The sequence below is a fragment of the Mauremys reevesii genome, linkage group 20 (assembly GCF_016161935.1).
Source record: "Mauremys reevesii isolate NIE-2019 linkage group 20, ASM1616193v1, whole genome shotgun sequence".
In the NCBI taxonomy this organism is placed as follows: Eukaryota; Metazoa; Chordata; order Testudines; family Geoemydidae; genus Mauremys; species Mauremys reevesii.
In genome coordinates this window covers 2408564-2424050 of record NC_052642.1, presented here as the reverse complement: position 1 = coordinate 2424050, position 15487 = coordinate 2408564, and the positions used below count along the sequence as shown (strand labels likewise).

At 53.4% G+C, this 15487-nt stretch overlaps 1 protein-coding gene across 2 annotated transcripts; it reads right to left on the bottom strand.

Annotated features, from left to right (window-relative positions):
- Nucleotides 1-259: 259 nt before the first annotated feature.
- LOC120387413 (fibrinogen-like protein 1-like protein) lies at nucleotides 260-4507 on the bottom strand. 2 transcript variants are annotated; one of them, XM_039508124.1, is made up of 4 exons: nucleotides 4292-4507; nucleotides 2477-2620; nucleotides 1636-1692; nucleotides 260-1259 (listed from the first exon to the last, which is right to left on the bottom strand). In XM_039508124.1, exons 1-4 carry the CDS (start codon nucleotides 4293-4295, stop codon nucleotides 631-633), a joined length of 834 nt encoding a protein of 277 aa, XP_039364058.1. In that variant the 5' UTR covers nucleotides 4296-4507; the 3' UTR covers nucleotides 260-630. The 2 variants fall into 2 exon arrangements, with proteins under 2 accessions (XP_039364058.1, XP_039364059.1); XM_039508125.1 differs by lacking the exon at nucleotides 1636-1692.
- Between the last annotated feature and the right edge of the window lie 10980 nt (nucleotides 4508-15487).

The following is a 15487-nucleotide window of genomic DNA, read 5'->3' as shown; positions in this document are numbered from 1 at the left end:
CTCTTTCTCCTCCCGCAGACAATCCCTCTGGCCCCAGTCCCCCCTCGCCCCTCCCCCCTCCAACGGAAGGGCTGGTGGCCTGGAGAGTTACTCTTGGTGAAGCAAGGAGCAAAGGGCCCATCCCAGCAGCCCCCATGCCCTGCCTGTGAACCTGGAAACGCCAGGCATGTTCTCCAGCAGCGTGGTGCCCATGGGAGCACCCGGAGACACAGTGACAGCAGGGCACAGAGTTACCCACTGCTTCGAAGCGTGTGTTTATTCCAAAGTCTGGATCCCCAATCAGGGCCATGCAGAGGGTGTTTGTGAAGCTCTCCCCATGCTTGGGATGTCACCTTTCCAGCGACCTCTAGGCCTGCTCATTGCGTTGACGAGCTAAAATGACGCGGAAGAGTCACTCCAGGCTGAACGCTGGTGCATGGAAGTCAGCCCAGTGGAGAAGAGCTCGGAAAGTCTGCAGGGAGGGAGAGGAGAAGGAAAGTGGCCCCATTTCCTTGGTAACCCGGGTACCTCCCCCAGCAAGGCCTGTGAGGGCGGGCAGGAGGTTTGGCCATGACACACTCTGACCCTTTTCCATCCCTTCGTGGAGCAGGGGTTGGCCTCACTGCAGACAGGAGGGTGGGGAAGGGGTGACTAACAGTAAGACGCTGGTTTGATGAGGATGGCAGAGGCTTGGCAGTTCCCACTACAGAAACTACCCCAAGTGATGCTCCCTTTGACGTTCAGTTGAGCAGAATAACAAGCCGAGTACCACCAGCCCCCACCAGAGCTAGACGCACAGTTCCCACTGGAAGTGTCCTGATCCAGGTCTTTAGTGGAGAACTTCATGTTGTCATGCACGATGCTAGGATTGTTTGGGGCCATGGCGTCCCCTGCAGTCCCCGTGTAAGAGCCCAGCCTCAGCCTGTAGCCGTTGGACTCGTCTTCCAGACCGAAGAGGTTGTAGTCTGCGTATTTCATGGTGCCGGATGAATCGTGGATGACAAACCTGACCTGGTAGACTCTCTGCTTGGCGATCCGATAGATGTACTCCATCCCCAGCCAGTAGTCATTGTGCACGTTGCCAAAGCCGTACTTGTAGGTGCTCCAGGACTCGGCCCAGGTGATCTGCGTGTCACGCCGGTTCCGCTGGAGGACCGTCCAGCCCTCGCTGGTGCTGTTCAGCTCACAGTAGACCTCAAATTGATGGAGTCCTGTGGGCTGGATGACGAAGACACCGCTGACCCTGTTCCAGGTTATCTCGCTGCAGTCCTTGGGCCAGGCTGTGGGCAAAACAAGACAAGGTGTCGAGAACAAAACCCCATGGAACAAAACCCTGCTTATAGACTCAGCTCAGAGATCACAATGGACTTTCCATAAAACCTTTCCTTGGCCTCCTTCCCAACTCCTCCGCCAAGGAATAGCAGCCTGCATTTTGACCAGATCAGGTTGGGCAGAGGGGTCCTGGAGGTGCGCTCTGGACTCTGATGTCCCCATAGCTGTGCCTGAGGGAATTCTCACCTCCGGCACTCTGCTCCCAGATATATGTGTGTGTGTGTGTGTGTGTGTGTCCATGCTACCTGCATACTCCAGCAATTGTGTGAACAACCCCTGGGATGTTCTGGGCTCTCACCCCTGTGGGACACACTCACCACTTACCCTGGGCTACCCGCATGTCGCTGGCTCTGCTGTGCCGGAGGCTCCCTGTCCCGTGATCTGTGTGGGGAGGAGAGATCCACATGACGTGAGGGCTTTACAGAGGATATTCCCAGCTCCACAGCTGGCAGTATTCTCAGCGCATTCACCTCCCTGTCCCTCTGCTGGCCCAGCGGCTCCTCACCCCACTGGATTGCTCCAAATTCTGACACCCGCAGGAATTCACCTATAATCCCTCCAGAGCAGAGACCTACCCTGGAACCCTCCTCAGCCTGGCCACAGCCCCGTGTCGCTGCCAAGACCCATCAGCATGTGGGGGCCAGGCACCAATCCCAGAGGCCTGATAGGCTCTGCCTGCATCGGGCACCAACAGGCTCCTTCCCTCTGGGCCAGGGCCCATTCACAATGCACAAGGTGGCTCCTTGGGCCCCAGGCCTGGATCCTAGCCCTGAGCTCAGGCTCCCCTGCCCTGCCTAGCTCGAGCTCTGTGTTAATTCTGCACCAGTCGCCCTGCTGCCGGAGCCCCCATCTCATCCCGTCTGCCCGCTGCCCCGCTCGGGCCCGCGCTGCACCAGTTCACTCCTCCACACCCCCTCTGCTGCTCAAGGCAACCAGCACCTCCTGGCTTTGTCCTGTGCTGCTCCCTGCCCTGCAACGGGCCAGCCCCTGTGCGCCCCCCAACCTCCCTCCCCTCCCTCAAACCGCCAAAGAGCTCAGCGTGGTTTGAATAGAGAGCTACGGGTGGAGTGTAATTTCTCCCAGTGCCTTCAGACCCCCATAATCCCCAGGCAGCCAGTGAGTGAGGGCCAGGGGTGAGGCCTATAGAAGCAGACACATGACACACCTGCCTTCAGGTCCTTTGGGTGGATGTTTCTGATGGCATGGGTGGGTCCCTGTAAGATGTTCAGGTTGTGTATTTCCAGGGTGAGAACTGGGGCTGACAGGGCCAGCAGGCCGGTGAGGAGCAGGAGACGAGGGCACCGGGCAGCTGCAAAAGGGAAGAGCCGGCGAGAGGCTGGAAACACAAAACCGCCCCTCAGGAGCCGCGACTCGGCCAGGGAACGGCACAACCCTCCTGCCGTGCCCAGCACAGACTGGCACTGCTGCCCTCGCCCGTCAGTCTGGCTGGACAGCCGGCCACTGGCCAGGCATGCTCGGGGCAGAGAGGAGACGCTAGGAACCGGCCCCGTTGGGCCAGAGACTCCCAGGAGGGGGGAGTCTGGGATTCGCCCTGGAGAAATGTTCCTGCCCCACAGAGACACCCCTGTGCCATGGAAATATCCGGGAGGGTGGGAGAGTGGGTGAGAGAAAGGGAAAATGGAGATTGGGGCTGGGGGGGGCACTGAGAGCCCGGGGATGGGGGTCGTGAGGGTGGGGTTGGCCACAGCGCCGCAGGGAAAGGAACCCTGAGGGGCGGGGGCTGGATGGGTACTGGGAGTTCCTGCTGAAGGGACGGTGGTTGGCCAAGGTCACTCAGCCCCAGGAGGTGGGAGGGGGACTGGCCAGCGGCACTCAGAGCCTGGGGGCTGTTCAGAGGGGGCACTCAGAGCCTGGGGGCTGTCCAGGGGGGGCACTCAGAGCCCCGGGAGGTGGGGCTGAGGGGAGGGACTGTCCCGGGGCACTCAGAGCTTGGGGGGGCTGTTCAGGAGGGGCACTCAGAGCCCCGGGAGGTGGAGGGGGGGCACTAGTCAGGGGCACTCAGAGCCTGGGGGGGCGCTGTCCAGGGGGGCACTCAGAGCCCCGGGAAGTGGAGGGGGGCACTGGCCCAGGGCACTCAGAGCCTGGGGGGGCTGTCCGGGGGGGGCACTCAGAGCCCCGGGAGGTGGGGCTGAGGGGAGGGACTGTCCCGGGGCACTCAGAGCCTGGGGGGGCTGTCCGGGGGGGCACTCAGAGCCCCAGGAGGTGGAGGGGGGGCACTGGTCAGGGGCACTCAGAGCCTGGGGGGGGCTGTCCGGGGGGGCACTCAGAGCCCCGGGAGGTGGAGGGGGAAGGGCGCACAGGATTTCAGGAATTCCCTGGCAGTGCAGAGCTGCTGGTGGCAGGGAGGAGCCAGCCCTGACAATCCCCAGTTGGCATCCCTGTCTGGGCTAGTGGCTATGGGGGCCCGTGGCCAGGCTGCAGCGGAAGGTGACTTGCAGGAAATGCCTCAGCCTCTGCCTCCTGCTGGGAAGGGCCTGGGCCAGACAATGACCCACCGCGCAGTGTCCCAGCTCCCTGCCCCGCACCGGCAGGGCACGGCCCCTCCTCTGTAGGGCGGTTGGCATGTACCTAAGTGCTGCTTCCTCCGTCCCCAAAGGCCTCTCCCAGCCGGTCTCTGGCAAGCCCTGCCGTTCAGTACACCACAACCCCGGCTGTGGCATACCCGGGGGGGGGACCCATCGGGGGTGGGGGGCTGTCACACAGCTGGGGAGTTTCACCCGGCTGGACAGGGGTGACACGTCATAGACTCTGTCTCCCTGGAGCTGGTGACTCTGCTCCTCTGAGTCTCAGCCCGGGTGTCTCTCTGCCCTTCCCCCCAGTCGCCCCCGGACGAGGTGGGAGCGCCCCACGTTGAGTTCTGGACCCACAAGTGCTGGTGGGTTCCAATCCCAGCTGACCACGCCCACCCAGCCCTAGTGCGGAGCAGAAGGGCCCAGCGCTGCCCCACAGCCCCTCTTACCCATCACCTCCCCGCAGCACGTCTGTCCCAGGCTGAATGCTGCTGCTCTGTGCAGAGAGGCCGTCCAGGTGGAGGCAGCACGTGGCTGGCACTTATAGCTCCTGCCGTATGAGGGGCAGGTGCTGCTACCGACTGCTCCCCCTAACCCCCGCCCTGCTGCGCTCTGGGGATGCTGCCCTGCTGCGGAGCCGTCAGGTGTCTTCAACTGGAATTTGTTTGGAGAGAAACTGCGCTAAGGAGCCTTATCAGCCCTGGGCAGAGAGTACCTGGGAGCCTGCCTGAGTCGGGCGGTTCTGGTACAGCCTCCCCCCAGATAAGGCTCCTCCCTGGAACTGCCACCCATGGGAATGAGGAATGATTCCCTTTGAGGTAACACCCGGGGCAGCCAGGCCAGGGCAGAACTCGGGGCTGGTAGCGCCCGGGCCAGGCCAAGGCCCTACCACTCAACCATTATTCCTGCCCGTGTGTGAGACGAACAGGCCAAATGGGTGACACATGCCTGCAAACAGCTGGGTTGTGTTGCTCCCCTGCCGTAGCTGACGGGTTCTAACGGGCTGAAGGATGTTCTCTTGCTGGGTGCCTTAAATAAACCCGTTTGTTTAAAAACAAAACTAGAGCTGCACATTCCAGCCCACAGAAGTGCCATGCAGACCCCAAAAGTTGTGTTACAAGCCCCACGCAGTCAGGCCCCAGCAGGAGCCACGGGCTCCCAGCACCCTGCATGCTTTGGTCCAGGTCCCTACTGCAGATGCACACTGCCATCACCAGCTTCCCCAGACCCCCGTTTCTCTGCCTGGCCCACAGCTGATCCCCGCATGGTCAGGAAAAGCCACCAAGTGCCCCAGGCTTCTCCAGGGCCACCCGGGGGGGGGGGGGCAAGTGGGGCAGTTTTTCGGGGCCCCTGGAGCGGGGTCCTTCACTCACTCTGGGGACCCTGGAAAACTCTCACGGGGCCCGGGCCCCCGGAGCTTCTTCCGCTCCGGTCCCACCACCGAAGTGCCGGGTCTTCGGCAGTAATTCGGCGGCGGGGGGGAGCCCACCGCAGGTCTTCGGGGCACTTCGGCGGCAGGTCCCGGAGCGAAAGGACCCCCCGCCACCGAAGCGGGGGCCCCCCACCGCCGAAGACCCCAGGCCCCCGAATCCTCTGGGCGGCCCTGGGCGTCTCCTCGCCAATGAGTCCCAGAGGATCACCTGCCTGGTCTTTAGCAGTCAAACGTGTGAGATCTGTGTGTCCTGGTGATATTAAAGCTCACGGTGTAAAGTGCCTCTGCTTGGCAACTCCCTCCTCTCTGAGTCAAAGATGGGTTGCCCTTCCCGGCCCTTTGCGAAGCCTGTCTATATGCACAGCGTTCGGGGACGGCTGGGGCGGGGGGCTGGCACAGTCTATTTTGGGAGATTAAGGGTGGCAGAGTTGTACTTTATTTGCAGTTTCCTTTCTTCCTTCCACAGCCTGGGGACTGTAGCGGGGGAGGCAGTATCAGATACTAGGGTGGTGGCCACCCTGATCAAAGCCTGGACAGACAGACAGACAGAGGTGCTGCAGTTCTGTATTTACCTGGGTTTGGTGTTGGAGTCTGGGATCGACGTCCTAGCCTGGCTCACTGTTGCAGTCCAGATAACCACAGCAGCCGGTCCTTGGACCGTTCATCTGAGCCTCTCGTGGCATTTGTGCAGAACTCCTCACCCCCAGGAGCCGCTGAGGCCAGGGGCATTAGCTGGTCTCTAGCTACTGGCTAGGACATCCCTGTACCCTCCTTTGCAGCATCCGGTACTGGCCGTTGTCAGACACCAGAAGAATCCCAGCTCAGCTGTGGTCTGGCGTTTCCCCTGCTCCTCCTGGGTCAGGGCATTACCCAGCTCTAACTAAAGGGCCTGGGGTGGGGCAGATCATCCCACATGTACTGCTGTGGGGTTCTCACCCCTTCCTGTGCAGCAACCAGTGCTGGTTGCTGTCTGAGATGGTCACTGGCTCCAGAAGACCTTGGGTCACAGCCAGGCTGGCAAGTCCCCCATCTCTATGTGTGCTTCTCTGGAAAGACCCCTTTCCTTGTACCCTTGGGATGTGGTGTCCGATGGGGGAGGTGGTGTGTGGGAGGGAAAGTAGCCTGGGCCCAGATCCTGCCAGGAGCTCTGGGTGGAGACTGGGGATCCCGTACTGCGGACTGCAGTGACAACCTGATCCCTAGTGGCTGCAGTTCATTGCTGCAGCGTGTGCTGAGAGTGGGAGACAGGCGCACCCAAAGCATGAAGCAGGGGCAGGAGAGGAGTCGGGGAAGGGGCAGCCTTTTCCAGCTCTGGTTCTGCTGGTCTCTGTGGATGTCGTCCCAGCAGAGGACAAAGTGGCCAGTTTAGTCACTTTGGGACTTGGTTCATTGCTTGCTGGTAAGGGACGCGTATGAGCCTCACTGCTCCAGCCCAAATTTGAGCTTCCCTTTGCATTGCTCCTTTGCGTCTGTGGCATAATTTTGTACTTTCTTTGCTCTTGTGTTCTCGTTAGCTCACGCGCCGAACTCTGGTGCTGGCGGCTAGACCAGTATCATTTATCTGAAATATTTATCAGCTACTTTTCTCACTGTTGGAAATTATCATTGGAATCAACAAAACCGGAATTTGTTTTTTCTGTTCTGAAAATGAAACAAGTTACATTTAAACAAATTTTAAAATATCCAAATATCAGTAAGTCGTTTTCCCATTAGTACAGACGTTTGCTAGGAAGTGGATTTGAATTCAATGTTTAAGTCACAGTACATTGTAAACACAGGACATATCACTGTGCAATATTTAAAGAGTGAAAGCTGCACATGGTCAATCATTTAATTTTGCCATAACAAGAAATAACAACTGTTGTGTTACCACAGATATACACAAAAATATAGACTGAATCTTGAATATGGTTTTTTATTTTCCAGAATTTAGACCTTGGGTGCAGAATTCGTAGAATGAAAAGAGACGCAAAAAAAGGATGTTAAGAGGAAACAGACACAGTTTGATGAAAGTTAACCATAAAAAGACTCTGCTTGCCTGTGACCAGAACACCTAGACCAAGGGTGGCCAGTGTGTGGCTCTGGAGCCACATGCGGCTCTTCAGAAGTTAATATGCAGCTCCTTGTATAGGCACCGACTCCGGGGCTGGAGCTACAGGCACCAACTTTCCGATGTGCCGGGGGGTGCTCACTGCTCAACCCCTGGCTCTGCCACAGGCCCTGCCCCCACTCCACCCCTTTCTGCCCCCTCCCCTGAGCCTGTTATGCCCTTGCTCCTCCTTCCTCCCCGCCAGAGCCTCCTGCACGCCACGAAACAGCTGATCCGGAGATGTGGGGAGGGAGGGGAAGGCGCTGATAGGCAGGGCTGCCGGTGAGTGGGAGGTGCTGGGTGGGGGGGGGGGCTGCTGACATATTACTGTCGCTCTTTGGCAATGTTCGCTGGTAAATTCTGGCTCCTCCTCAGGCTGGCCACCCCTGACCTAGACTCTATGGTTTGGCTCCTATCAATAGCCTCAGAAAACCATGCAAATTCCAGTATAAAAAACGAACAGGCCTGCGCGTCAGATACATCTGCTAGTCATGACCAAAGTTTAAGTGTCTGCTTTGTTTGACAGAGGCACTATGAATAATAATTAGCCTTTTTAAAAGCCTGTTTATTCTGTTGCTTATACAATCTTTGGATGCTTGAAAATATCCCCCGTCTCTTTCGATGATGGCAAGCACAGCCGCAGCCAAAGCAACATCCCAGCATCTCACTAGTTTGCACAGAGCCAGCTGCAGTGTGAAACTGGATGGAGGGATCCATGCAGCAGGACACAGGCTGAGCCTAACTGAATTCCCTCCGTATGAAGGGCAGAAGGGATTGACATGTGGAAGGGGTTGCAGTGGAGAACAGACAATGATCAAGCATGAAATGTGTGCAGAAAATACAGCCTACGTGAAAAGCTCAGCCGGCCCTCATCAGTGAATGAGTTTGATCCCCTGCTTTAATGATGATGATGCAGGTGAATTATGGAAACAATTCAGGTCAAATCCTGAAGGGCACAGGAGCAAACTATTCCACTGTGTAGGAAAGACAGGAAGTCTGGCAAGAGAGCACCAGGAGATCTTCAATGATTTAAAGCTCAAAAAAGAGTCCTACAAAAAGGGGGAACTGGATCAAATTACGAAGGATGAATATAAACAAACACCACAAGCAGGCAGGGACAAAATTAGAAAGGCCAGGGCACAAAATGAGATGAAGCTAAGGGTAACAAGACAACATTCTACAAGTACATTAGAAGCAAGAGGAAGACGAAGGACAGGGTGGGCCCATTACTCAATGAGCGGGGGAAACAGTAACAGAAAATATGGAAATGGCAGAGGGGCTAAATGACTTTTTTGTTTCAGTTTTCACCAAAAAATGTTTAGCAGCGATCAGACACCTAACATAGTGAATGCCAGTGACAATGAGGTAGGATCTGAGGCTAAAATAGGGAAAGAACAAGTTAAAAGTTGCTTAGACAAGTTAGAGGTTTTCAAGTCACCAGGGCCTGATGAAATGCATCCTAGAACACTCAAGGAGCTGACTGGGGAGATATCTGAGCCATTAGCAATTATCTTTGAAAACTGACGGAAGATGGGAGCGATCCCAAGGGAATGGAAGAGGGCAAATATAGTGCCCATGTATAAAAAGGGGAATAAGGACAACCTGGGGAATTACAGACCAGTCAGCTTAACTTCAGTACCCGGAAAGATAATGGAGCAAACAATCAATCATTTTGCAAACTCCTAGAAGATAATAAGGTGATAAGTAACCGTCAGCATGGATTTGTCAAGAACAAATTGTGTCAAACCAACCTGAGAGCTTTCTTTGACAGGGTAACAAGCCTTGTGGACAGGGAGGAAGCGGTAGATGTGGTATATCTTGACTTTAGTAAGGCTTTTGTTACTGTCTGGCATGCCCTTCTCATAAATAAACTAGGGAAATATAGCCTAGATGGGGCTACTATAATGTGGGTGTATAACTGGTTAGAAAACCATTCCCAGAGAGCGGTTCACAGACAAACTGGAAGGGAATATCGAGAGGGATCCTGCAGGGATTGGTCCTGGGTCCGGTTCTGGTCAACATCTTCAATGATTTGGATAATTGCATAGAAAGCACACTTGCAGATGATACCATGCTGGGAGGGGTTGCAAGTGCTTTGGAGGACAGGACTAAAATTCAAAATGATCTGGGCAAACTAGAGAAATGGTCTGAAGTAAATAGGATGAAAATCAATAAGGACAAATGCAAAGTGCTCCACTGAGGAAGGAACAATCAGTTGCACACATATACAATGGGAAATGACTGCCTAGGAAGGAGCACTGCGGAAAGGGATCTGTGGTCATAGTGGATCACAAGCTAAATATGAAACAACAGTGTAACACTGTGGCAAAAACAAGCAAACATTCTGGGATGTATTAGCAGAAGTGTTGTAAGCAAGACACGAGAAGTGATTCTTCTGCTCCACCCCATGCTGATTAGGCCTCAGCTGAAGTATTGTGTCCAGTTCTGGGCACCACATTTCAGGAAAGATGTGGACAAACTGGAGAAAGTCCACAGAAAAGCTCCAAAAATGATTAAAGGTCTAGAAAACATGAGCTAGGAGGGAAGATTGAAAGAAAATGGGTTTGTTTAGTCTGGAGAAGAGAAGATTGAGGAGAGGGGGAAACATGATAAGTTTCAAGTACATCAAATGTTGTTACAAGGAGGAAGGAGAAAAATTGCTCTTCTTAACCTCTGAGGATAAAAGCAATGGGCTTAAATTACCATAAGGGCAGTTTAGGTTGGACATCAGGAAAACTTCCTAACTGTCAGGGTGGTTAAGCACTGGAATAAACTGCCTAGGGAGGTTGTGGAATCTCCATGATTGGAGATTTTGAGAGCAGGTTGGACAAACATTTGTCAGGGATGGTCTAGATAATACTTAGTCCTGCCTTGACTGCATGGGACTGAGCTAGACGACCTCTCAAGGTCCCTTCCAGTCCTACCCTTCTATGACTAATAAATCCTACTCGGTTTTGAAAATGGGCAGCACTACAAATACTGGCCGGGGCGTGTGTAGAGGTCCCTCGCTCTCCCGCTCGGAGGGAGGCCACTCCGGCTGGCCCAGTCTGGTCCAGACCAGAGTTTGCAGGGTAGCCGGGAGCCCACAATAGGGCTGGGCGATCAACTGCTGCTACCAGGCTTCGGCCTGGGCTGGGGTAGCTCAAGTAGTCAGCCCTTAACCACAGTCTCTCAGGGCTGGCTTTGGCCTAGGCGGAGCTCAGCCCGCCAGCAAACACCCAGTCTCTCAGGGCTGGGAGGGGCAGGATTGGCTGCCCCTGCGTCGGCGGGGATCCGGCCGCAACACACCGACTGAGCCATGCCGGGCTCTGCAGCCGTCTGCTCTGGGGCTGCCCCTGGGCTACTTCCTGCCTCCCCGGGGTTTGGTACCTGCGGCCTCCAGGCCTCTTCCAGCTCCTTGGGATAAACTGCAGCCAGTACTCTGGCCAGTCATCATCCACGTCTGGGGATCAGGAACAGCCCAGTGCAGGCTCCTCTCAGGGCCTCTGGAGAACAGGCCGAAAGGAAGGCGAAAAATCTCAGGGCCTCTGCCAATCTGCCCTGGAGGAAAATTCCTTTCCGACCCCAAATATGGTAATCAGTTACATCCTAAACATGTGCGCAAGACTCACCAGCCAGACACCCAGGAAAGAATTCTCTGTAGTAACTCAGATCCCACCCTATGTAACATCCCATAATCAAAGATCAATTAATTGCCAGAATTAGGCTATCCCGTCATACCATCCCCTCCATAAACTTATCAAGCTTAGTCTTGAAGCCAGATATGCCTTGTGCCCAGTGGTGAGCTGGAGCCGGTTCCCACTGGTTTGCGGGAACCGGTTGTTAAATTTAGAAGCCCTTTTAGAACCGGTTGTTCTAACAAAAGCTCCAGCAGGCTGGACTTAGGTGAGAAGGCTATGACAGATACAGAGGCAGAAGTGGTAGTGACCCAAGCAGTGGAAGCAGTGGAAGACTTGCTAATCCCTTCCATCTTCCACTCCTTGTAGGCTTTCTGCTTTTTCTTAATCACCTCTCTGAGATGCTTGCTCATCCAGCTTGGTCTACAACTCCTGCCTATGAATTTTTTCCCCTTTCTTGGGATGCAGGCTTCTGATAGTTTCTGCAACTTTGACTTGAAGTAATTCCAGGCCTCCTCCACCTTTAGATCCACAAGTTCTTCAGTCCAATCCACTTTCCTAACTAATTTCCTTATTTTTTTAAGTTAGCCCTTTTGAAATAAAAAACCCTAGTTCCAGATCTATTTTTGTTTATCCTTCCATTTAGTTTGAATTGAATTAGCTCATGATCGCTCGAACCAAGGTTGTCTCCTACAACCATTTCTTCTATGAGATCTTCACTACTCACCAAAACCAAATCTAAAATGGCATCTCCTCTTGTCGGTTCTTCAACTACTACTATCACATCCAGGAAAATCTGAGCCCTATTATAATTACTAGCACTTTTCCTCCAGTCTATATCTGGGAAGTTGAAGTCTCCCATGATCACACAATTCCCATTAGTGTTTACTTCTTTAAAAACATTAAAGAGGTCTCTATCCATATCCAAATCAGATCCTGGCGGTCTGTAGCACACCCCAAGCACTATCTCAGGGGAGGCTCTAGTAGCTTTCTTTCCCAGTGTGATTTTTGCCCAGACAGACTCTGTCTTATCCATTCCATCACTTCTTATTTCTTTACAGTTAACCTCATCATTGATATACAATGCTACTCCACCACCTTTGCCTTTATTTCTGTCTTTCCTAAACAGCACATACCCTTCAACACCTGTACTCCAGTCATGACTACTATTCCACCATGTTTCTGTTATCCCTATAACATCCGGTTTCACTTCCTGCACCAGTAGCTCTAGTTCCTCCATTTTGTTCACTTCCTGCACCAGTAGCTCTAGTTCCTCCATTTAGGCTCCTCGCATTAGTGTACAAAACATCTTAATTTTTGCTGTTTGGCTTCACTGACATTCTTTACCTGGTTAGGCACAGACATTCTACCACCAGCCTCACCTATTACACTGGTATCTACACTACCCTTCCTCCTTATGTCAATTCTTCTGCCCACGGCTGTATCCTCTCTTACTTTGTGTTCTTCCCTCTCAATGTTAAATTCCGGCGTGGAGATTACCTGGACATCTCCCAACCATCTCCCCCAAATTCCTAGTTTAAAGCTCTCTTAATCAGTTGTGCCAGCCTCCATCCTAGAAGTCTATTTCCCTCCCTACTCAGGAGAAGTCCATCCCGAGAGAACAGTCCTCTGTCCATGAATGCTTCCCAGTGGCCGTGCATCCCAAAGCCCTCCTTATAGCACCACTGCCTGAGCCATCTGTTGATCATCATAATCTTGTCACACCTTTGTTGCCCTTCTCTAGGAACAGGCAGATTCCCAAGGAAGATCAACTGAGCCTCGATTTCCTTGAGCGTCTTCCCCAGCCTGGCATAGTCTCCCTTGATACGTTCCAGCGAGAATTTAGCTGTATCATTTGTTCCCACATGAAGGACAATCAGCAGATTCTTTCCCACTCCCGTTAGGATCCTCTTCAGCCTCAGGTCCACATCCTGTATCTTAACACCCGGCAGACAGCTCACCCTTCTGTTCTCCGGATCAGCTCTAGTTACAGGCCTGTCTATTCTTCTCAGTAAGGAGTCCCCAATCATGTAGACCTGCCTTTTCCTGGTGATGGTGCAATTCTCCGGTCTATCCCCTGTTCCCTCTGGCTGCAAGTCCTCTCGATTCCTATTCTCCCTTGCAACCCATCCTGTATCCTCCTGGGGCTCATATTTGGTGGTGTTATCTCCATTGACTCTTCCCCTCTTCCTATAGAACTAGCTTCTCTTCTCTTCTTCCTTGCCCTCTCCCCTTCAGCGACCACCTGCTGTGCCCCTTTTCCATTTTCCAACTCTGCAAACCTGTGCCTGAGCTCTATTTCTCCTTCACTGGCCTGTCTTTTCCTCTCCCTGGTTCTCTTAGTCACATGCTTCCACCATCCACTTTCCTCCCCCAGCAGTCTCCCCTCAGAGTTCTTTTGTCCTGCTTCCATCTGCAAGTCTGAGCTTTTCCCTTCAGCTGCCTCATGTCTTTTCTCCATCATCTGCTTAAATCCCCTTCTAAACTCAACCAGAGTTTCCACCTGCATCTCGAGTCCTCGGATCTTTTCTTCCATCAGCTCTATCAGGTGGCACTTCATGCAGACAAAACTCTTTTCCGGTACCCCAGCCAAGATCATGTACATGCCACAGCTTCCACATCCAGTCATCTTCACTGTGTCTTCCACGGCTTGGGTCACTATCACTGCTGCCTCTGTATCTGTCATAGCCTTCTCACCTAGGTCCAGCCTCTACAAATGCCTTCTCCAACAGAACCCCCACTCAAACTCCTCTCTTTACAGCTGTTTCCTGGCTCCTGTGCCGCTGCAGCTGTTCAGTCCCATTCTTCTCGCCTACACCATCCCAGTCTCCATTCCTTCGGCTTCTCATCCCAGTCCCAGTCTCCCTGCCTAGCCAGTTGTAGTCTCCCCATCCCTGGCTCCTTGTTCCCAGTCACTCCTAGTCCCCCTCCAGCTCACCTGATCTGTCTCTCCCCTTCACCCCCATTTCCACACCCCTCTGGCTTCCAAGTCCAGTGTCCTGCCCAGACGCCATCCTCCCTACTCCTTGTCCCAGTCTCTTTGCCCAGCCAGTCCCAGTTCTCCCCCAAAAGACTCATCAGACTGGTGTCCCCTTCCCTGCCACCCACAGTACCCCCCATTTCCCAGTTTTCTTGGACTGCCAGTCCCAGACTTCCCCACTCCCCAACTCCCAGTTGCAGTTTCTGTCCTTTTCCCATCCCCCAGAAGCTCCTTGTCCCAATCCACTCCCCAGATCCCCTCCCTAGGTCCAGCTTTTGTCTCCTCTGCATTTAAGTACAGTGGCTTCCTTCTCCATGCCTGGGCCCAGCAGTCACCCTGTGTCTGCAGCCATCCCAGCCTGCAGCAATCAGGAGCAGCAGCAATTGCAGGGTCCCTCACCAAAGACTCTTAGGCAAAGTAAGCTGTCAAGGGATAAGAGGGAAGGTCCCCTCATGGATCCTTTTGGGAACCTGGGAGGTGGTGACCATGAGATGGTCGAGTTCAGGATCCTGACATAAGGAAGAAAGGAGACCAGCAAAATGGGCCCTGGGCTTCAGAAAAGCAGACTTTGGCTCCCTCAGGGAACTGATGGGCAGGATCCTCTGAGAGAATAACACGAGTGGGGAAGGAGTCGAGGAAAACTGGCTGTACTTTAAAGAATCCTTATTGAGATTGCAGGAACAAACCATCCCGATGTGTAGAAAGAATAGCAAATATGGCAGGCGACCAGCTTGGCTTAACAGTGAAATCTTTGCTGATTTTAAACACAAAAAAGAAGCTTACAAGAAGTGGAAGACTGGACAGATGACTAGGGAGGAGTATAAAAATATTGCTTGAGCATGCAGGAGTGAAATCAGGAAGGCCAAGGCACGATTGGAGTTGCAGCTAGCAAGGGATGTTAAGAGTAACAAGAAGGGTTTCTACAGGTATGTTAGCAACAAGAAGAAAGTCAAGGAACGTGTGGGCCCCTTACTGAATGAGGGAGGCAACCTAGTAACAGAGGATGTGGAAAAAGCTAATGTACTCAATGCTTTTTTTGCCTTTGTCATCACAAACAAGGGCAGCTCCCGGACTGCTGCACTGGGCAGCACAGTATGGGGAGGAGGTGATCAGCCCTCTGTGGAGAAAAAAGTGGTTCAGGACTATTTAGAAAAGCTGGACAAGCACAAGTCCATGGGGCCGGATGCGCTACATCCGAGAGTGCTAAAGGAGTTAGCGGCCATTATCTTTGAAAACTCATGGCGATCAGGGGAGGTCCCGGATGACTGGAAAAAGGCTGATGACTGGAGATCATTTTTAAGACTTCTGAAGAATGAGCATTCTGCAGTTCAAGATGAGACAGGCACAGTGAGAAGGATTTTTATACATTTGCAGTACTGCTTCCAGAGTACTGCAAGTGACTCCACGATCTCTTTCTTGATGGGTAACAGCTAATTTAGGATCCATCATTTTGTATGTATAGTTGGGATTATATTTTGCCATGTGCATTTAACATTGAAATTTCATCTGCCATTTTGTTGCCAAGTC